The sequence below is a fragment of the Oncorhynchus gorbuscha genome, linkage group LG04 (genome assembly GCF_021184085.1).
Source record: "Oncorhynchus gorbuscha isolate QuinsamMale2020 ecotype Even-year linkage group LG04, OgorEven_v1.0, whole genome shotgun sequence".
NCBI lineage: Eukaryota > Metazoa > Chordata > Actinopteri > Salmoniformes > Salmonidae > Oncorhynchus > Oncorhynchus gorbuscha.
This window is the reverse complement of record NC_060176.1, coordinates 63701674-63724637: the sequence shown is the minus strand read 5'-3', so window position 1 is coordinate 63724637 and position 22964 is coordinate 63701674. Positions and strand designations below refer to the sequence as shown.

At 42.9% G+C, this 22964-nt stretch overlaps 2 protein-coding genes across 6 annotated transcripts; one reads left to right on the top strand and one right to left on the bottom strand.

Moving 5' to 3' along the window:
* Positions 1–698: 698 nt before the first annotated feature.
* Positions 699–15261, bottom strand: LOC124034472 (solute carrier family 2, facilitated glucose transporter member 8-like). Of its 2 annotated transcripts, none has more exons than XM_046347721.1 (10): positions 14874–15261; positions 14512–14674; positions 14084–14290; positions 13752–13851; positions 12790–13001; positions 12223–12372; positions 6447–6555; positions 5793–5960; positions 1952–2097; positions 699–1622 (listed from the first exon to the last, which is right to left on the bottom strand). In XM_046347721.1, the coding sequence occupies exons 1-10, from the start codon at positions 14963–14965 to the stop codon at positions 1479–1481; spliced, it is 1491 nt and encodes a 496-aa protein (XP_046203677.1). In that variant the 5' UTR covers positions 14966–15261; the 3' UTR covers positions 699–1478. The 2 variants fall into 2 exon arrangements, with proteins under 2 accessions (XP_046203677.1, XP_046203678.1); XM_046347722.1 differs by having other exon boundaries at positions 14609–14674; positions 14874–14927.
* A 59-nt stretch (positions 15262–15320) lies between these two features.
* Positions 15321–22641, top strand: LOC124034471 (tetratricopeptide repeat protein 16). Of its 4 annotated transcripts, none has more exons than XM_046347718.1 (13): positions 15321–15502; positions 16667–16857; positions 16983–17073; positions 17241–17384; positions 17546–17646; positions 18211–18340; positions 18572–18786; positions 19018–19310; positions 19860–20001; positions 20425–20589; positions 20954–21090; positions 21500–21659; positions 21911–22641. In XM_046347718.1, exons 2-11 carry the CDS (start codon positions 16667–16669, stop codon positions 20970–20972), a joined length of 1491 nt encoding a protein of 496 aa, XP_046203674.1. In that variant the 5' UTR covers positions 15321–15502; the 3' UTR covers positions 20973–21090; positions 21500–21659; positions 21911–22641. The 4 variants fall into 4 exon arrangements, with proteins under 4 accessions (XP_046203674.1, XP_046203676.1, XP_046203675.1 ...); XM_046347720.1 differs by lacking the exon at positions 15321–15502 and adding an exon at positions 15590–15940; XM_046347719.1 differs by lacking the exon at positions 15321–15502 and adding an exon at positions 16350–16548.
* The last annotated feature ends 323 nt before the right edge of the window (positions 22642–22964 follow it).

Sequence of the window (22964 nt, the reverse complement as noted above, 5' to 3'; positions counted from 1 at the left end):
CAGAATGTAACTTCCACATTGTAATGATGCATCTACAATCTTTTAACAGAGGTGATAAAATATGCTTAACATAATGGAGACTCATTCCTAACGTGAGGCCAGGAAACAAAGAAGCTGACATTTCCATTCACAGTTGAAAGGATTTAAAACATGATCTCAGAAAATGTTAATGACATTAAAAGTGCAGAAGTCAAATGGTCTTACAGAAGTCAAATGGTCTTACAAGTTTATACAAATGTAAGATGGGAAATAAGGCAGATGATTGCAGGTGTAGGCGATCAAACGACCCACCACAAGTGAGAAAAGTCTCTCAAGGGTCAGTCACACACTCATTTCATTGCAATTCCATGTAGTCTTGTTAAAATCACTTTATTCATCAATTATACACTTAGTCTACTTCTGCTTTTATCCCATCCCCTCCGACAGACACACAGGTTGGAAGGGGATGCACACTGGGCGCCCATGGAGCAGTTGTTGTGCTCAAGGGCACAACAGCAGGCAATGGCATCTAGGATTTGATACCAGCTCACTTCCCGCCAGAATTTTCCCATCAGACCTGGGTTAACAACTGGAAACCCACTAACCGCTAGGCTTTCATACAGTTGAGTGCCCACTGAACAGACCCCATAACCCCTAGAACTATTCAGAATAAGAAAACAATAGAATGTCTATGGTAAAAAAACAATGTACAGAGCTAGTATGGATGAAATAGACAAGATTTTATTAACATGATATTATGACCATTCACTACTGTAGAACATTCAGTTTCAATGTTTTGGCACCAGTAATAGTATAACACATTATATTACAGTGTGCATTGATACTTCATGTGTAGTCACAGCCATTCTTACCAAAATGACATACTTTTCTCCACCTTCCTAATATGTTTCAGTAAAAACATTTAGTTATTTCAGAAGAAAAACATGACAAATAATACCCCCATGGTATAAAGAGAACATTAAATCAGTAAAGTCTCTAATTATCAATATGGGCCAAATTCTAACTTACATGCACATAGCCTTAATTGTTCTCACATTTGAAAATGTTGTAAACTGTTCTTGTACTTTTACCCCCAAAAAATACATAAAACATAATGAAATGCAAGCATTGTAAGTTGAATTGACAAATATTTCTGGAGCACACATATTTTGCAAATCTTCAAGTGTGATGTGAGCTAAACTATTCCAGAAATGTTTTGTTGTTGGTAAAAGTACCCTTAAAAAAAGGGGGCTTAAGAGGTCCAGCATTAATTCAGGATGCCCAAAAGGCCAATGGCTCAGAATGCAAGGCCCACTATTAAGTCTGAGCGTATCAAATAGGCATAAGTCAGCCACAACCATTTATACCTTCTCAAGTCACAGAATGAGATAATCTATCGCTAAGGACCATCCAGAAAACTATTGACCACAAAGTATCGGGAAACGCTGTCGTTGATGTTATATTTGTGGTTGGCATTAAGTTAGTCTATTGTAGCTTAATTATTCTGGAGTCCCTTTGAATTGTGTCTGGATCTGCTCCAGAGTTTTGCCTTTGGTCTCCGGGACGAAGAGGATGGTGAAGACTATGTTGAGCGCACAACACCCAGAAAACAGCCAGAAGGTCCCAGCATTGGTTAAAAGGTCCTGAAATAAATTCATCATGGATTGTTATTACAATTCCCAAATTCATCCTTACAGTTACCAGTATTACCTCAGACATCTCAGCTGATCCTGTAAACTGTGTTTTGTCTTGGACACTGCATGAAACTACCTTGCTCGATGTGTTTAGTATCCAAATATATACATAGCCATTTGTGTGCATCTGTAATAAAACATGAAGACATTTGTCTCTATTAGGCTAAGAACATGCAAACCATAACTGCAAAATGGCTTCCTGCCAAGCCCTCTGCCTGCAAAACATCCCTTTATCCCCCTCGTCTGCCACACAATGCCCCAAATCAGCACCAGCTCACCATCAGGTCCTGGAAGGTCTTGGTGATGATGAAGGCAGAGCCCCAGTTGGTGAGGACACAAACAGAGCTGGCAAACCCCTTTACTCGCGAAGGAAAGATCTCAGACATCACCAGCCAGGGGATAGGACCCCAACCAAGAGAAAAACCTGAACGGACAACAGGTTATGCCGATTAGAAAACATATCACACAAGGCAAAATGTCAGATCTGAACTTACTCATTTATATTTTATGGTTAATAGTCATTTCAATATTATAGCCAAGAGACATGGAACAACTTATAGGTGACTAAACCCACTATACTCTAAAAACATTACTAAACACTCCTACAGTGCATTCGAAAAGTATTCAAAACCCTCAACTTTTCCCAGATTGTTACTCTACAGCCCTTTTCTAAAATGTATTAAATTGTTTTACCCCACAATAATTATAAATGCAAACATAGGTTATACATTTTAGCAAAACTAAAAATCACACATTTACATAAGTATTCAGAGTGAAATGCTTGTTTCTCTAGCGCCGACAGTGCAGTAATATATAACAATTTCACAGCATACACAAATCTAAGTAAAGGAATGAAATTAAGAATATATAAATATATGGAAGAGCAATGTCAGAGCAGCATAGACTAAGATACAGTAGAATAGAATACAATCGTGGCCAAAAGTTGAAAATGACAAATATTAAATTTTCTGCTGCCTCAGTTTGTATGATGGTAATTTGCATATACTCCTGAATGTTATGGAGTGATCAGATGAATTGTAAAGTCCCTCTTTGCCATGGAAATTAACTGAATCCCCCCCAAAAACATTTCCACTGCATTTCAGCCCTGCAACAAAAGGACCAGCTGACATGTCAGTGATTCTCTCATTAACACAGGAGTGAGTGTTGACGAGGACAAGGATAGAGATCACTCTGTCATGCTGATTGAGTTCAAATAACAGACTGGAAGCTTCAAAAGGAGAGTGGTGCTTGGAATCATTGTTCTTCCTCTGTCAATCATGGTTACCTGCAAGGAAACGTGCAGTCATCATTGCTTTACATAAAAAAAAGCTTTACAGGCAAGGATATTGCTGCCAATAAGATTGCACCTAAATCAACCATTTATTTATCGGATCATCAAGAACTTCAAGGAGAGCGGTTCAATTGTTGTGAAGGCTTCAGGGCGCCCAAGAAAGTCCAGCAAGCGCCAGGACCGTCTCCTAAAGTTGATTCAGCTGCGGGATCGGGGCACCACCAGTACAGAGCTTGCTCAGGAATGGCAGCAGGCAGGTGTGAGTGGATCTGCACGCACAGCGAGGCAAAGACTGAGGATGGCCTGGTGTCAAGCAGGGCAGCAAAGAAGCCACTTCGAGGAAAAACAGACAGACTGATATTCTACAAAAGGTACAGGGATTGGACTGCTGAGGACTGTTGTAAAGTCCCCTTTCCGATTGTTTGGGGAATCCGGAAAAAATACGACAAGTTAAGCACTACCATCAGTCCTGTGTCATGCAAACAGTAAAACATCCTGAGACCATTCATGTGTGGGGTTGCTTCTCAGCCAAGGGAGTGGGCTCACTCATAATCTTGCCTAAGAACACAGCCATGAATAAAGAATGGTACCAACACATCCTCCAAGAGCAACTTCTCCCAACCATCCAGGAACAGTTTGGTGATGAACAATGCCTTTTCCAGCATGATGGAGCACCTTGCCGTAAGGCAAAAGTGATAACTAAGTGGCTCTGGGAACAAAACATAGATATTTTGGGTCCATGGCCAGGAAACTCCCCAGACCTTAATCCCATTGAGAATTTGTGGTCAATCCTGAAGAGGCGGGTGAACAAACTCAAATTCGGACAAACTCCAAGCATTGATTATGCAAAAATGAACTGCCATCAGTCAGGAGGCAGGAGGAGCCTTTGACACATGTATGAAATGCTTGTAATTATACTTATTCCATAGTAACATCTGACAAAAATATCTAAAGACACTGAAGCAAACTTTGTGAAAATTAATATGTCATTCTTTCAACTTTTGGTCCACGACTGTACAGTATATACATAGATGAGTAATGCAAAATATGTCAACATTAAAGTGACCAGTGTTCCGTTTATTAAAGTGGCCAGTGATTAAGTCTAAGGCATTAGCCTCTAATGTGCTAGTGATGGCTATTTAAAAGTCTGATGGCCTTGAGATAGAAGTTGTTTCAGTCTGTCGGTCGGTCCCAGCATTGATGCACCTGTACTGACCTCGCCTTCTGAATGATAGCAGGGTGAACGGAGAGTGGCTTGGGTGGTTGTTGTCCTTGATGATCTTTTTGGCCCTCCTGTGACATCAGGTGCTGTAGGCGTCCTGGAGGGCAGGTAGTTTGCCCCCGGTGATGCGTTGTGCAGACCGCACCAGGTGGCGATACAAGCCCGACAGGATGCTCTCAATTGTGCATCTGTAAAAGTTTGAGGGTGCCAAGCCAAGTTTCAGCCTCCTGAGGTTGAGGAGAGGAGAGCCAACAGTCGTTGGTTGCAGGCCGTGTCGGTGGCACGGTGTTATCCTCAAAAGCGTCCGATGGTGTTTAGCTTGTCCGGAAGCAAGATGTCAGTGTCAACGAGTCTTCTTGGGTATGACGATACAAGCGTGTCACCCCTATATTTGGTGAGTTTCTCCCATTCTTCTCTGCAGATCCTCTCAAGCGCTGTCAGTTTGGATGGGGATAAATACAATAAAAGTACCACAGGGAAGTGTTAAAGTTATCATTTTTATCCAATCAAGGAGCTTGATCCTAATTTATATCACGTATAAATGAGAATCTACAAAAACTATTATTTATTAGCTGCACAGCTATTTTCAGGTCTGTCCAGAAATGTTTGATCGTGTTCAAGTCCGAGCCACGCAAGAACATTGAGACCTGTCCCAAAACCACTCCTGTGTTCGCTTGTTTCATCAGACCAGAGAAGCTTGTTTCTCATGGTCAGAGTCCTTTAGGTGCCTTTTGGCAAACTCCAAGCAGGCCATCATGTGCCTTTTCCCGAGTGGCTTCTGTGAAACCTCTACCATAAAGGCCTGATTGGTGAGGTGCTGCAGAGATGGTTGTCCTTATGGAAGGTTCTCCCATCTCCACAGAGGAACTCTGGAGCTCTGTCAGACTGACCATCGGGTTCTTGGTCACCTCCATGACCAAGGCCCTTCTCCCGAGATTGCTCATTTTGGCCGGGTGGACCGCTCTAGAAGAGTCTTGGTAGTTCCAAACTTCTTCCATTTAAGAGTGATTCAGGCAACTTTTCTTGGGTACCTTCAATTCTGTAGAAATGTTTTGGTACCCTTCCTCCAGATCTGTGCCGCGACACAATCCTACAGCAATTCCTTCAACCTCATGGCTTTGATTTTGCTCCGACATGCACTGTGTCAACGGTGGGACCTTACAGTTGTGCTTTTCCAAATCATATCCAAACAATTGAATTCACCACAGGTGGATGCCAAATCAAGTTGTAGAAACATCTGAAGGATAATCAATGGAAACAGGATGTACCTGAGCTCAATTTCGAGTCTCACTGCAAAGGGTCTGAATACTTACGTGAACGTTGTTTTTTTTGTTTTTTTACATAGATGTACAAACATTTTTTTAAACCTGTTTTCACTTTGTTATTATGGGGTAGTGTTTGTACATTGATGAGGTATAAAAAAAGTAATACATTTTAGAATAAGACTGTATGTGGATAAAGGGAAGGGGTGCGAATTCTTTCCAAATGCACTGTACATTGCCAACAATTTGTTTTAAATGTGTTTATTTAGCCAGGATAGTTTGCTGGGCAACATTAGTCACTATTTTCTAGACTAGACAGAGCCCAATCCAAGTGTGGAGCTCACCTGTGATGAAGAAGCCCATGCTGGCCAGTGCGAGCCAGGACAGCCCAACCGCAGGGTTCTCTGCAAGGGGACTCTCTACTAGGCAAAGTCCTGAGGAGTTACCATGGGTTTCACTGGACAACTTGAAGTAGACACCAAAGGCAGCAGTGCTTAGGCACATAGAAACTCCTTGATATATAAAGGGAGGGAGAAATTGACATTTTTCACATTGGTGAACAAGCATAAAGATGGCAGAGTACAGACATGATGTCATAGTTCTAAAACTATGGCACGCGACATGGCTCAATCTTTTTCTTCTTTTTGAATTGCTGGTGTCTTTGGAGATTTGGATCATATACTGTGCTAATGCCGATACAAATTTAAAAAAGAACCAAAAAGCGTAATGAGAGCAAGCTACAATACAGCAAACGAGGCATTTGTGGTAAGTGCATGGAGGCCTCCATATTTATGCATGTCCGCCATTGAACAATTATTTTTAGGGAGTTGGGGCCCAGTTTGGGTGAGATAATCTGATCTCAAGCTTGACAGCGCCTTATTTCCACCCCCTACATTTTGAGCGGGACTGCCACAAAGGACTCAATTGATGCATTATAGTCAGTGGTGGAGGAAAGTTAAGTATCTGATATTACACAGACACGCTTGAGACATATGCACCTGAGAGGATGAGGAGAAGCTTTCTTCCAGCGCGGTCCATGACCAATGCTGCTACTGCAGTGAACACTACCTGGATTGCTGCTACTACCACCGTAGCAACATTGCTGTTCTGAAAAACAAAATCACAATCTGCCATTTAACCCAACTGGCATGTCAATATCCATAGTATTGATATTATTTGGATCATATTACAGCTTATGAATAGTAATGTGTAAAAAACAAATTGAACCAATAAAGCGACACTGAACAAAAATATAAAATGCAACATGTAAAGTGTTGGTCCCATGTTTAATGAGCTGAAATAAAAGCTGATCTTAAGTTGTGTGCACAAATTTGTTTACATCCCTGTTAGTGAGCATTTCTACATTTGCCAAGATAATCCATCCACCTGACAGGTGTGGCATACAAGGAAGCTGATTAAACTGCATGACCATTACACAGGTGCACTTTGTGGGGACAATAAAAGGCCACTTAAATTAGCAGTTTTCACACAACACAATTCCACAAATGTCTCAAGTTTAGGGAGCGTGCAATTGGCATGCTGACTGCAGGAATGTTAATCCACCTAGCGTGTCAGATTGTAATTTATTTTTTACAGCAAAAGCTATCCAAGCGTTTATGTTAGGACATCTCTCTCAGCAGACAAAACATCACAAACAGCTAGCAGCAAAGTTGGTCACGAAAGTCAGAAAAGCAATTAAAATAATCTCTTACCTTCGATGATCTTCAGATGTTACACAATAAATGTTCCTTTTGTTCCATAAAGATTATTTTTTATATCCAAAATACCTCCATTTGGTTGGCGCGTTTTGTTCAGAAATCCATAGGCTCGAGCGGTCACGACGGGGCAGACAAATTCCAAATAGTATCCTTCAAGTACGTAGAAACATGTCAAAAGTTTTTATACTCAATCCTCAGGTTGTTTTTACAATAATCGATAATATTTCAACAGGAGAGAGAAAATGTCTGCTCCAAGCTGTTGCGCACGCAAAACTCTGCTGGCATCCAGCCATCCACTGACGCGATGTGATCCTTCTCGCTCATTTTTCAGAATAGAAGCCTGAAACTATGTCTAAAGACAGTTCACATCATGTGGAAGCCATAGGGAAAGGAATCTGGTTGATATCCCTTTAAATGGAGGGAAGGCATGCAATGGAACAGGGAGATGTTTCTCTTAGGCACTTCCTTGTTGGATTTTCCTCATGTTTTCACCTGCAATATCAGTTATTTTATACTCACAGACAATATTTTGACAGTTTTGAAAACGTTAGTGTTTTCTATCCTAATCTGACAATTATATGCATATTCTAAATTCTGGGCCTCAGAAATAGGCAGTTTCATTTGGGTACGTTTCTCATCCAAATATCAAAATACTGCCCCCTACACTCAACAGGTTAAACACAGTTTCCCATGCTTGTTCAATGAACCATAAATGAACATGCACCTGTGGAACGGTCGTTAATTGCCTAGTCTGTAACTGTTAGTGTTAAGGTCACAGTTATGAAAACTTAGGACACCAAAAGAGACCTACAGTGGGGCAAAAAAGTATTTAGTCAGCCACCAATTGTGCATGTTCTCCCACTTAAAAAGATGAGGCCTGTAATTTTAAATCATAGGTACACTTCAACTATGACAGACAAAATGAGAAAAAAAATCCAGAACCACACAGGGGGACCTAGTGAATGACCTGCAGAGAGCTGGGACCAAAGTAACAAAGCCTACCATCAGAAAGACACTACGCCGCCAGGGACTCAAATCCTGCAGTGCCAGACGTGTCCCCCTGCTTAAGCCAGTACATGTCCAGGCCCGTCTGAAGTTTGCTAGAGAGCATTTTGATGATCCAGAAGAAGATTGGGAGAATGTCATATGGTCAGATGAAACCAAAATATAACTTTTTGGTAAAAACTCAACTCATCGTGTTTGGAGGACAAAGAATGCTGAGTTGCATCCAAAGAACACCATACCTACTGTGAAGCATGGGGGTGGAAACATAATGCTTTGGGGCTGTTTTTCTGCAAAGGGACCTGGACGACTGATCCATGTAAAGGAAAGAATGAATGGGGCCATGTATCGTGAGATTGATACTTAAAACCTGTTAATCCTACCCCCTACTTTTTCGAACATTCTGTTAAAAATAGTGCAACATTTCAGCGCCCTGCTACTCATGCCAGGAATATAGTATATGCATATGATTAGCATGTGTGGATAGAAAACACTCAGACGTTTCTAAAACTGGTTAAATCACGGCTGTGACTATAACAGAATGTGTGTTTCATCGAAAAGAGCAGGAAAATCTGATCACTGAAAATTGGAAAATATATCAATGCGCCACTTGCATGTATTGTTGAATGGAAACCACATTACCTAGAGCCGAGATTGCAATTCCTACAGCTTCCACACGATGTCACCAGTCTTGTCAATTGCCTAGGCTTTGTTTCTTGGTCAAACGAACAAGAGACAGCCCATTTCCTCCGGTCTCCGACAGGATGTTTTGGAGTAGAAATTCTGAACATGATTTAAAGACGGAGCTATTGAATATACATCGCCTCGTGATCAATTTGATAGATTATTAACGTTTACTAATACCTATAGTTGCATTACAAAAGTATTTCGAAGTGTTGTGAAAGTTTATCGTCGACTTTTTTAATTTTAAAAAATGGCATTGTGTTATAAAACGCTGTTTTTTTCCTTGATCACACAGTCTTCATAGATCGATATCTAGGCTATATATGGACCGATTTAATCGGGGAAAAAAAGACCCAATAGTGATGTTTATGGGACATCTAGGAGTGCCAACAAAGAAGATCGTCAAAGGTAATGAATGTTTTATATTTTATTTCTGCATTTTGTGTAGCGCCGACTATGCTAATTATTTTGTTTACATCCCCTGCGGGTCTTTTGGGGTGTTGCAAGCTATCAGATAATAGCTTCTCATGCTTTCGCCGAAAAGCATTTTAAAAATCTGACTTGTTGGCTGGATTCACAACGAGTGTAGCTTTAATTCAGTACCCTGTGTGTGTTTTAATGAACGTTTGAGTTTTAATGAGTGCTATTAGCATTTAGCGTAGTGCATTTGCATTTCCAGATGTCAAGATGGGACGCATGCGTCCCGGGTCGACCCAAGAGGTTAATACTTATTTTCCACCATAATTTGCAAATAAATTCATTTAAAAAATCCTACAATATTATTTTCTGTTTTTTTTCTCTCTCATTGTCTGTCATAGTTAAAGTGTACCTATGATGAAAATTACAGGCCTCTCATCTTTTTAAGTGGGAGAACATGCACAATTTGGTGGTTGACTAAATACTTTTTTTGCCCCACTGTATATACTGACTCTGAAACACATCAAAAGAAAGATGCCCAGGGTCCCTGCTCATCTGCGTAAATGTGCTTTAGGCATGCTGCAAGGAGACATGAGGACTGCAAATGTGGCCAGGGCAATAAATTGCAATGTCCGTACTGAGATGCCTTACACAGCGCTACAAGGATACAGGACAGACAGCTGATCGTCCTCGCAGTGGCAGACCAAGTGTCTGCTCGTGATTTCCTGCAAGTCAGGAATGTCAGTGTTCTGCCATGGCCAGCGAAGAGCCCAGATCTCAATCCCATTGAACACTTCCAGGATCTGTTGGATCGGCGATTTGAAGGCTAGGGCCATTCCCTCCAGAGATGTCCAGAAACTTGCAGGTGCTTTTGTGGAAGAGTGGGGTAACATCTCACAGCATGAACTGGCAAATCTGATGCAGTCCATGAGGAGATGCTCTTCAGTGCTTAATGCCACTGGTGGCCACACCAGAAACTGACTGTTACCTTTAAACCCCCCCCCTTTGTTCAGGGTCACATAATTCTATTTCTGTTAGTCACATGTCTGTGGAACTTGTTCAGTTTATGTCTCTGGTGTTGAATCTTGTTATGTTCATACAACTATTTACACATGTTAAGTTTGCTGAAAATAAACACAGTTGACAGTGAGGACATTTCCTTTTTTGCTGAGTTTATAGAGAATCCCTCTCCTATAAACTGCATAAGTAAGTAGCCAGAGAGCATATCAAACTAACGGAACCTTCCCCTTTGGTCAGAATGCATAAAAGGATTGCCAACAGAAATTAAAATTAGACCAGGAAATGTGAACCCTGAGTATCGACTCGAGGTGTTGGCGAAAAGCTCATCTTCCAGACAATCACTGTACGCTAGTCTCATCAAACAGTGGGAACCATCGACACTGCTGGCTAGCTAGCTATCTTCCAGAGTGAATAACAGTAGAAAACGGGACAGGGGAGACCCCTTTCGGACAATCAGAGCCATACAGCTTGCCACTGAAAGGACAACCTTCCTAAAGAGGGCTGGTTCCGACAGACTAAGGAACTCACAAATACATACATAATTTCTTATTCCAAACGGGCAGTGTGCAAACTATATGATTAAGGAGAATAGTTCTGAAATGTATGAACGTACGATAAGCATCTTTCTTTCTCTCCCCCTCCATGTTGCGTATCCTGTTATTATTAAGTTAGCTAGTAAATAAACCAATGTGTAGTACTGGATCATGAGGCTGTTTTTTTTTAACCCCCTTTTCTCCCCAATTTCCATGGTATCCAATTGTTCGTAGCTACTATCTTGTCTCATCGCTACAACTCCCGTACGGGCTCAGGAGAGACAAAGGTTGAAAGTCATGTGTCCTCCGATACACAACCCAACCGCACTGCTTCTTAACACAGCGCGCATCCAACCCGGAAGCCAGCCACACCAATGTGTCGGAGGAAACACTGTGCACCTGGCAACCTTGGTTAGCGTGCACTGCGCCCGGGCCGCCACCGGAGTCACTGTTGCGCGATGAGACAAGGATATCCCTACCGACCAAACCCTCCCTAACCCGGACGACGCTATGCCAATTGTGCGTCGCCCCACGGACCTCCCGGTCATGGCTGGTTACGACAGAGCCTGGGCGCGAACCCAGAGTCTCGTGGCACAGCAGTAAAGCGCCCTTAACCACTGCACCACCCAGGAGGCCCATAGGCTGGGTTTTTTGCAGATGCATGAGATTACAACTATTTAGAATGATGATATGAGGTAATAATTAATAAGATTGCGGTTTATCGATGTAATAGATATACCATAGACTAATTAAGGAGATGATAACTCTTCATCTCTTCCGTGGTGCCCCAAATTCCTTCTGAGTTAATTGTTAGATGATCATTTTAAAGTCGGGTAACAATTAAACATAGTTAGTGGATTAAATAAATAAGTAATCAGATTAATTAAAGTAAAGTCACAATGGCCACTGGCAAGCTGGAGAAGTGTGCTCTTCACAGATGAATCCCGGTTCCAATTGTACCGGGCAAATGGCATCATGTGGGCAAGGGGTTTGCTGAAGTCAACATTGTGAACAGAATGACCCATGGTGGCGGTGGGGTTATGGTATGGGCAGGCATAAGCTATGGACAATGAAGACAATTGCATTTTATCAAATGGAGATTTGAATGCACATTTGAGGCCCATTGTTGTACCATTCATCCACCACCATCATCATCTCATGTTTCAGCATGATAATGCACATCCCCACATCGCAAGAATATGTACACAATTCCTGGAAGCTGAAAATTTCAGTTTTAATTGATTTAAATTGACCGATTTCCTTATATGAACTGTAACTCAGTCAAGTTTGAAATTGTTGCATTTATAATTTTGATCAATGTATTAAAACTGTAATCATAAAAAATAAAATACCTCATTCCAGCAGCCAAAATACCTCAAATAACACCTGACAATTCTTACCTTAAAATGGGCTTCCTCAAAGATAGTCTCAGCATAGAACATGATGGCGTTGATACCGGTGAGCTGTTGGAAGAGCATCAACATGATGCCCACTACAAGGGGCTTGTATACTCCAGGGTCCTTAAGATCAGCCATCCCCAAACTACCTCCCTGGGTTTAACACAAAGCACACAGTCATCACACCCTCTTATTCCCATTATTAACATGAGTCAGATGTGTTAACATGCTTCTTTGTTCCCGATTCTCCTCACACTATATCCACTGAATGGATGACAACCATTTCTCAGCTCTGCCAAGTTTATCTCTGCTCTGCTTCCATATAGTAGTGGGGCTGACCAGAATATACTCACTCAGATACAAAACCATGCAAGTAAAGACAAGAGTTCCTTCAGCTGAAAGTTTTGGATTTTCCCCCCACATGTTCTTATTGATTTGGTTAAGTGCAACACAGAGGTGACTCAATATTTCACAATCCATACCTTTGTCCCTTGTATTATGCCATTGCACAATGTCTTTTTCAAAGCAAGTCTTATACCTCCTGATTATTAGGGAATACACAAAGCTCACCTGGTTGTCAGAAGCATCCTCAATGCGGGCACATTCCCACTCTGCAGGGGCATCTGGCCCCCTCAGAAAGCGCACTGCCTCCTCGGCTTCCCTCCGTTTACCCTGAGACAACAGGAACCTGGGGGTCTCGGGCATGAAACACATGAACACCATCATCATGGTGGGTGGGATGGAGCAGCAGATTGCCAGCCAGCGCCAGTCCAGAAACATCCCTGGGATGTTAGTAGAGTAGGGAATGTGAGAGGACAGTAGTGGGATGACCCTAGTTGGATCCTTCCCAGTGAAAGTTAACCACTGACATTCTGGATTCCACATACAGTGGTGTTGATATTATGCAACTCCAGAAGATGAACAATGAAAATCTATAGTGTCGATTATTAGTATCCATCACCCCACTAAATTGAAATATGCATAATTAGAAGAGCATATGCAGACAATGGGATAATGAAAAGCCTCTGCCTTACAACATTCCTCAGCCAAAGACCATTCCTTCTAAACAGAAGACAATAATGAGACAAAACAGCCTACCACGCCTGCAATAGTACTGTCTATTGAGGAAAGTATCTTGAGAAACAAGCATGTCATGTCAGTAACTTGATTAGGCATAGCGGTGGCTTGGGAGGCTGGCACAAATGAGAGCTCTCAGTTAGCAGGGTGGAATCTTGATCATTCCTGGTGATGATGATGATCACATGACATGTTTATCAAGGTTCAGTAGCCAATACTGATTGGGATTGGAAAACCTTGCACCACATCATTAAAACATGAACCTCTACCCGTATGACTACTGTTGTAACCTCAAAGTTGTACAATACAGAGAAATCCTTAGTGACATGGTCAGAAATCCACTCCACTGACCAGATACAATATTTTTTTTAAATTAAGACTTTCTCATGAGATTCAAAACGATAAAGTCATAACATCCAAATACTGCTAACAAACAGACACCTACTGTGGCATACCTGCTATATATGCCCCCATGATCCCTGTGACCACCATGAGTTGAACACAGGAGCCCATTGTCCCACGGACACGCTCATGGGCAATCTCTGAGATGTACAGCTAGGGCACAGAGGAAGAGAAAAGTGAAAAACAATTTTCACACAGGAAGAGTAAGCAGCATGGCATATCAATATAAATAATACAACATTTGAGGTGCTATGTAAAATAGAACTGTATGATGAAATAAGATCATTAGAATGCAGGCATTCACATAATACACTTATCATGGTCAATTGTAACTCCCTCGGAGCTTAAACTGATAGCATAAGAGTAGACATTCCATAGTACTTACTGGCACCACGAGTGACGTAACCCCACTTGCCAGTCCTGTGAGTACCCTCCCAAGATACAGCATCCAGACATTCTGAGCAGCAATGACGATAGTAAAACCAAAGATATAAGGTAGAGAGCAGAACATAAGACTCAGCTTCCTCCCGATCTTGTCCACCATCCAACCGCCGAGTAGACCTCCTATAGCAGCTCCAATCGTCACGATAGACTACAAAACAAAAACAGTCAAATAAGTGGCTAATGTCCACTTTCATCCACTCAGGAATAATTAGGGCCCTAAGTCCCCACCCCCTCCAAGAGTGGCATGGCCTGACCAAGAAAAACTCTGAGTCCTTGTTATAGCATGACAAGGATTCAAAGCATATCCTAGTGGGGTTATGAGAGGGGGGAAAAAAACATTCTTGTCATGGGACCCAGAATTGATCTTACCCCAAACCACGAAGCCTCGTCATCATCTAGTCGTAATCTTGGGTCAGTGATTGTGCTTAGTTCAGGGATGGCAGGGGAACTGTACCCCAATACAAACCCAAAACTCAAGGGACCAAGGACAGCTGCGAGAGTGGCCAGGAACAGCTTTCCATTCTTCACCTTGCTGTTGAAAGACAGAACAGGTGGGGTTACAAATCAGTATCTATTGTAACAATAACATTACATATTAGACTTCATTTCAACAACACGAGACCATGTTTTTAGTAAAGAACAACATCATGTTATGTGGTATAGGGCCACCAAAGATATTGGGTTAAAACTTTTCTTGCAGACATGTTTCTAACAATCAATAACAAACTTACTCAAGATATGCGTCCTGTTCCGACCTCACTCCTATTTCTTCTCCATCTTCTGTATCAAGCAATCGTCTTGACTCATTTTGGATTTCAATCATGTTTTGTCCTGTTCGCAGTCACTTAACAACCATGAATGTTGAACATGCAGAGCCAGCGACAGATAATTTAGCAAACCTGTGCAAAAAATATACGCGAATTGAAAACTACTACCGCGCGTGAGACTAGAACCACCAAATTCAAATCGACAATGATCAGGAAAGAACGAAAATCATAATTATATTACAATTTTTAAAGCAATATATTCGTTTCAATGTTGTCAACTGACAGACCGACCAGCGGATTGTGAAATCTGGTCTTGTGTTTTCATATAATCAGTTGATGCACACGCTAGCAATTAATTGCAATTTCCGGTTTGGTTTTTCAAAATAAAAGTGCAGCTGTTCCCAGGACGCAGTTTCGTTCGTTTCACAGGGAATGCGCTCCCTAACGGAAATATGCAAATATCTGCTACAACGCGCCAATAGGATCTCGGTAGCTCATGGCTTTACCCACATGTAATACATGTGGCTTTGCCCACATGCTTAATTTGCTGAAACTGTAAACGACACAGATAAACTATTTGGCGTATACCACGGGTATGACAAAACATGTATTTGTACTGCTTTAATTACGTTGGTAACCAGCTTATAATAGCGATAAGGAACCTCATGGGTTTGTGATATATGGCCAATATACCACACTCGTGCCTTATTGCTTAAACATCCTCTATCTAGCTCTGACAACAGGCACACTTCTCATTTAAAGTAATTGTTTTTTATTGCCTAAATGCCACGTGCGTCCACTCCAGTGTATTTGTAACAACCTAACTATTACGAAACGTATATTCGATTAAATCCGCCTCGTGTAGGAAATTAGCAAATAATAATTGTTGTTGACCAAATTCACTATGAGGGGATTCGATTAATCCGACCCGGGTGAAAGTTGATTGTAATTCGCTTGGTACCGCGCCGTCTCCTGGGCGTGTGCCAGGAACCCGTTTCAAAGACCACGGCAAAATTGCCTCAAAACAAAATGTACGTAAGTAATTAAGCACGGAGTAATGATAAGGATGCTATTTTCACCTGATTGCCTTTGAAAAAAAAAACACTTAATCTGCCTTCTCAATGAAAACTAGTTTGAAAATTCATTCCAAGATTTATGTAATATAAAATAGATATTGTGCGTTTCTGAGCGGAGCAGATTACTGTTCGATTTGAGAAGGGCGGGACTCCCGCTTTTGCACGCCACGAGCACTATTACAGGGGTCCCCGGGAGTTCAGCATAATCGAATCAGCCCACTCTCTCCTTGACTGCCATACAAAAATTCCTCACTTCGTGTGCCTATTTTTATGGACCGATTTTGGGCCGAGTAAAACAAATTGATTCTCCTTTGCCTTTCAGGTTAAAGTTAGAAATTCTTCTCAAAACATTACAATTGTAATTATTTATGTAACAAAAGCTTGTGATCAATCAGACAGAATGGGCGTGGTAAATCCACTAGCCGCTCATGCACATGTTGTTCGTTCCCTTGGTTACATGGCGCTCTCAACAGGGACTGAAAGCAAAGAGAGAAAAACAACTGTAGAAACTTTTCGCACTAATAGCTAAGTAGCTAGCTACCCTGTTATATGCAAATACTTTGGTACGTTAGAATGATAAAGTAGGCACTTTTGCGATCCCCGAAATTAGCTATGAATGCCAACAAATTGCTAGCTAACGTTAGCTGCATAATATAATGCATGTCTGTTCCTGCTCTGAAGATGGACCAACAGGTGGACGACGACAGGGTTTTGTTCCCCACTGCTGTGTCGGAGGAAGTGCTCGTGGAGGCGCGGCGTAAACATGCCATCTGCCGGCTCTTTGGGTCCAGCAGCATTTTCCTATCATCTGAAAGCCGGAGAGGGGACCGGCCTGATCTCGTTAACATTTTAACAAACAAAGCCATTGAACAGTGAGTTTGACATGGCAACAGGTTGATGCACCTTCTTTGACAATGTATTACTTTGATCACATGTCAATAGGATCTCTGAAGATGAGTTTGCCAAGGGTCACTCACCTATATTTAACCATTTGCAGCTATGAGAATGGAGAAGAGGCAATGGCAGAGTCCCAATTTTCAAAGGCTGTGACATTCTTCACCAAAGCTATCCATCTTCAGCCGAAACAGGTACAGAACCACATAAATTGACATCAAGTACCAAATTATTCTGAATATCTACAGTAACTGCTTTTGGAAGGAGAACAAATGGGAGTGAGGTTGATTGTTTAACTGAAATATAGTCTGATTTGTCTGAAAGAATTGTCTGAAGTTGTCATACGTGTCCTGACTTCCAGACCCAGCTCTATGTGAGCCAGGCGGAGGCCTATTTACAGTTATGTGACTTCCAGTCTGCAGTCGTCAGCTACAGGCATGCCTGCCTCCTGGAGCCTCATACTAAGACCTTACACACACGTCTAGCCTTCATCTATTACCTACAGGTGAGAGTGAGGAGGGAGAATGTCCCCCAAAGCGGCCTGCTGTGTGATGCAAACAGGATGATCATTCCTACACAGTCAAGCAAGCATCCAGCACTATTGAAATACTTCTTGCTTTCACTTGAAAACAGTTTGTAATATATAAAATCTTGTCCACTCCACAGGGCCAATGTTTGTATGATAAGGGCATGTTTCTGGATGCTCTGGAGTCGTTTGCCAAGGCCGCCGAGCTCAAGCCTAGCTGCAGGTCATATCACATGAGGAGGTCCGTGTGAAATACGAGTTATTCACATGGAGAGCTACGTGCATAAAAATAATAGATGTATTAATGTTTCCTCTATTTACAAACACTTTCTTTGGCTTTATCCATATGTTATCTGCCTAACGCCTCGTGCATACCGGTTGCGTCAAACTGTAAAATTCCGGCAGATGTCCATTCATTTAATTGGGAGACAATCTGCACTGCTGCGACTCATCTGCGGGACTAGGTTGCGGTTCGTGGCACTGCGTGCAGTGTGTCGCATGCGTTGGATTTTTAAAGCATGTGTGTTGCTTTGCCGCGTGGTGTCAGTAGTAAACCACAGAAGAAGTTGCTAATGTGTGGTGTGAATCTTTTTGCTGTGATGCAGCACTTGGATTGTGAAGACTACGTAAAATGTACCGTACGGCAATAACCTGTGTGGATGCGGCATAAGGAGGTCATGTGAGATCCTTTGACCTCAGCCTTCTCTACAGATAGACAGACACCTTGTACAGCCATGTGATGGTGCTATTCACCTAAGATTTAAAGTGTGAACCACTGAAGTGTCCCCCTTTGTTGCTGTTGTAGCCTGGCATGTCTGACGGCCCTGGGCCGCTATACTGACTGTCTGAGGCTGGTCAGTAACTGGCTGGAGGCAGACTCTCAGACCGCAGATCTGTTCACCCTCAGAGCACGGCTCCACAAACAGCTCAACCAGGTCAGTAGTACACTCTCACACTCCATTACCTCTGTGTTAAACACTGGGCAATATCTGACAAAACCATGCTAGAAAGAACAAAGGTGTGGCGATTTCTAGTTTTAACCCTAGGGATAAATAGCTTATGTACTAGCTCAACACGTGACGTCATTGCCACTTTTATCTATATAAATGATCAAAAGTCTAATTTACATGCAATGTAATGTAATTACTGCACAATTCTCTATACAGGTAAAAATGTGCTACCATGATCTGAGGTCCGCTTTGATTCTCAGTCCGTCGTGCCCAGAGGCAGGTGCCCTGCTGGGCCAACTAGAGGAGGCCAGTGAAAGGGCCAGGCAGCAGGCCGTCAGCAGGGCCTTGGCAGGGGAGCTCACAGAGGCCCTGTCCAAGATCAACACAGCCCTGGAGCATTGCCCTGAGACTGGGCGGCACTACCTCTTCAGGTGTTGATGGCAGAGTATTTATCAGGTTCTGATACACCAAGCAAGGTGGTTGATTAGGCCTGTGGTTTATCTGATACATGCCTGACCCCATTTTACCATACCGTTCTCTGCTACCACTGAAGAGATATACATCTACATGTACCTGTTAGGAGAAGCTTCTCTACCAATCTATAGTAAATGAGGATACATACTGTCTATTATCCACTAATATGTAGTATTTTTGCACCATAGGGGTATTCTGTACCGCAGGCTGAAAGAGTTTACTGCTGCCATTGAGGACTTGGTCCTGGCTGTGGAGCTGAGTGAGGCTGGAGATGCGGGAGACCAGGGGTCGGAGCTGAGCGGACACACCCAGGAAGACTGGAGGGCCGTGCAGGGAGAGGCCCAGGTCCAGCTGGTGCTCACCTACAACGACTTTGCTGTGCAGTGCTTCTCCCGTAGCTTCTACACAGAGGCAGTCCTGCTGCTCAACAAGGCCATCCAGGAGCAGAAGGAGGAGAGTGGCCTCTACATCAACAGAGGAGGTGAGAAGAAATGAGCGGAGGGGATAATAGGAGGGTAAGATCAGGGAAGTGAGGTGTGTCTGGGGGGTGAAGGAGGTGAGTTTGGCTGAGGTGAAATTAAGTGAGGAAGGCTGTGGGCTCCCTCTTGAAAAAGGTGCAATTGAAGTCTGGCCCAGTGAAATAACAATATTGTGTAGATGGTGGGCAGGAGTCTCTGAGATCAAAAGAGAATGTGTTTGAAGTGACGGGTGAATTTATATCTCCTCATACAACTTGAATACGTTAATGCAGAAAGTCGGTACCTATCCATGGCCATGGGAAGATGTTTAGAGGTTGGGGTGCTGACAATTTTTTTCTCCCCAGCACCGGAGTAATAAAGGGCCAGGGCACTAATTTTGTGTATTTAAAAACATTTTAAACGGATTATCAGGGGGCGCTGCAGCACCCTCAGCACTCCTACTTTCTGTGGCTATACCTACACCCATAACATCCAATTTCAGGAATGCGTGCATCTGGGTAGACCGCACACATCACTTCAGATATTTATAAAGGTGGTTGTGGTTTGTGCAGACTGTTTCTTCAAGCAGGATGAGTGGGAGTTTGCCCTGGCTGACTACCAGCAGGCAAAGGAGATCTCTCCTGATGACCAGGTCATTAGGATCCGCCTCGCTGTCATCCACAACACCCTGGGAACACACTGCTACCAGGACCGGTGAGTCTCATCCACAACACCCAGGGAATACACTGTGACCAGGACCAGTGAGTCTCATCCACAACACCCTGGAAACACACTGCTACCAGGACCGGTGAGTCTCATCCAAAACACCCTGGGAACACACTGCTACCAGGACCGGTGAGTCTCATCCACAACACCCTGGGAATACACTGTGACCAGGACCGGTGAGTCTCATCCACAACACCCTGGGAACACACTGCTACCAGGACCGGTGAGTCTCATCCACAACACCCTGGGAACACACTGCTACCAGGACCGGTGAGTCTCATCCACAACACCCTGGGAACACACTGCTACCAGGACCGGTGAGTCTCATCCACAACACCCTGAGAACACACTGCTACCAGAACCGGTGAGTCTGTCTATCATCCACACCACTGTTTCTTGTCTTCACCGCAGGAAGTACCAGGAGGCAGCTGACAAGTTCTCTGAGGCCATCAATTATAACCCTGGAGTTAGCCGGTACTATGAGAACCGAGCCAAAGCCCACAGTAAACTGCCCAACGTTGAGGGGCCAAGCAGGATGCCATCAGTACCCTCATCCTGGACCCCACTAATGATCAGGCAAGACCCTCAACGCCTATATGTCTCATCCATGCTATCCATAAAACTAACCTTGGCCTGTACAAAAACTATGGACCAGATATTCTGAGCTTTTATGGCAAGGGCTTAACGTGAGTTTGTCAGGAAATACGAAGGGCCCTAGTTATGCAAGTACAAAGCTCTCACTACTTGTTTCCTATGCAGTTGGGGGGAAACCAAACATGTTTTTTTATAAATACATGAATGGTTGATTCTTTTAACCAACGTTTCATTTTATGTAATAAATGTTTCATAAAGTGGTGCGGAACTCCCACGGTGCAGAACTGACTGCTGTAGTAAATCTGTCCGTGTGTGTGTGTGTGTGTGTGTGTGTGTTTGTGTGTAGGTGGTCCCTCTGCTGCTGAGTCTATTCCCAGGCTGCTCCGTGTCAGATGTTCTGTCCAGTGAAATGGCCAGGACGGTCAAAGCCCAGCTGATGGACAGCATCCAGGCCTGCAAACAATCTGCATCCTCCGTGCTAAGGTTAGGCTAGCACTGTTTGTCTGCAACCCCTTCCTATTACTGCTAAACAGGTCAGACCTGAGTCAGAAAGATATATGTCCAATACTTAATCTTCACTTGGTTTAGTTTGCCAGGTTCAATATAACCAGTGGAATAGTTCCCAAAGTGCAGACTCCAAGCTAAATTAAGCACACCTCAAGTACTTTAATGTTTTTGACATATTTTAATACAATAATAATAAAGGGCAGTTGCACAGGTCCAGATGAAGCCTTATCCTGGACTACAAATAAGCTTTTTCAACAGAGAGTCTCAATTGTAAGTGATTTGTAGTCCTTTCATAGGCTAAATATGGGTGTGTTCACCAGTCCCAAAGTGTACAAACTAACTGTGGTGGATGCTAATTACAGATTTCCTTAACCTGTTTCCACAGAATGTGCAGTGAGCTTGACAAGATAACCCTGTCGCATGACGCAGACAGCCAGTCTGACAGCCAATCCTCAGAGGACCAGTTCGACCAGGGGGCGGAGCCTCTTAAAGCCTGTGTGGCCCCGCAGGAGGTATACCAGCAGATTGTCAGGATCAACCAGCAGGTACGGGACCAGGAAGACATCCAGACACTGGGACAGACAAACTAATCTAACCTCATCTAATGAGGTCACTCAATAAAGCCCTTCAATTCAAACTCTCTTTTCCATACCTCTTATTCACCAAATCACATAAAACGCTCATGCTTTCCACTCACATTCACCATTGATCAGTATTTGTTTTAGTTGGATCCTCCACCCGTTGAGAGCATCTCTCATACTGACCAAAGGTGCACTTTCTGTGTTTGCTGTGCCAGGTGAAGCGATCAGTGCGATTGGCCCTCGAATGGCGGCAGCCTCTACATTATGACGGGCCCCGTCTGTCCCCCGGCTGCACAGTGGAACAGGAGCAATCTGCACTGGGCTCAAAGGACAGGCCATACCACTGGAGGAAGTTTGGGGGGTTTGGAGTGAATTCCAAATGAGCAGCAACACTATGGCATTTACTACTGTTCAGTTGACATGGTGGAACTGTTGGTCCACTGTTGCTCTTCAGCCCTCTGAGCTTGAGTGTGGCCATAGTAATGTAGAGGTTGTGATGGTACCATATTGTTCTTAATCCAATAGGTGTCAGTAGAGGCACAATTTTCCATAGTTCCACCTCACCTGTTTGGATTTATTTAATTGATCCATTAATCTAGATTGTCAGGGCACAATGATTTTGTTATGGTATTTTCCTCAAGTTTTTGTATTGTTTATGTCCATAGATTAACATGCATATGGAGACATTTGAAGGGCGTATGACAAAAGGGAATAGGTGGGGCAGTTCAGTGATATGACAGACATAAAGGATGGAGATACTGTACTGTAGCTCTATTGTGTCGGTTCTATAAGCTTGAGAATTTAGTTGAATGGTAATACCATTGTCTGTTTAGCTATTTTTTTTAACAGTATACAGTAAACCTTTATTTTTAACAGATTGTTTTGTGTTGGAAATTTGTCTGAAAAGTATGTTTTGCCAAATTAAAAGATATTTATCCAGATTATAGACCATTGTATAGATTTAATTCATACTGGTCCTGTAAATAGATCTAGAGTTTAAAATATTTTATGCGTGGCAATAAAGTGGTTTACAGTGTGTAATAGTTGGGGATTGTAGCATATTGTACATGGGAGACTGGAGAGAAGTTGTTGTTTTGAGAGCGAAGCAGCTGCCCCCTCCCAGCACTGTGGTAACATTGGAGGAGAAAGGAGTTGTGACACTCAACCCTGTAGAAAACACCCCAGCAGTAGCTGATCACATGCACTCCATCCATACCAGCTATTTCAATTGCTGAACAAACAATACTTCATTTGGCTTAATTTCTGACC

Bases quoted from the DNA above. Each gene is read 5' to 3' on its own strand.
- LOC124034472 (XM_046347721.1), bottom strand. From the start codon at position 14,965: ATGATTGAAATCCAAAATGAGTCAAGACGATTGCTTGATACAGAAGAT. The intron at 13,852-14,083 runs GTAAGTACTATG...TCTGTGCCCTAG, and splicing joins TTACGTCACTCGTGGTGCCA to CTGTACATCTCAGAGATTGC. The intron at 1,623-1,951 runs GTGAGCTGGTGC...AATTTATTTCAG, and splicing joins AGACCTTCCAGGACCTGATG to GACCTTTTAACCAATGCTGG.
- LOC124034471 (XM_046347717.1), top strand. From the start codon at position 16,646: ATGTCTGTTCCTGCTCTGAAGATGGACCAACAGGTGGACGACGACAGG. The intron at 18,341-18,571 runs GTCAGTAGTACA...TTCTCTATACAG, and splicing joins TCCACAAACAGCTCAACCAG to GTAAAAATGTGCTACCATGA. The intron at 18,787-19,017 runs GTGTTGATGGCA...TTTGCACCATAG, and splicing joins GGGCGGCACTACCTCTTCAG to GGGTATTCTGTACCGCAGGC.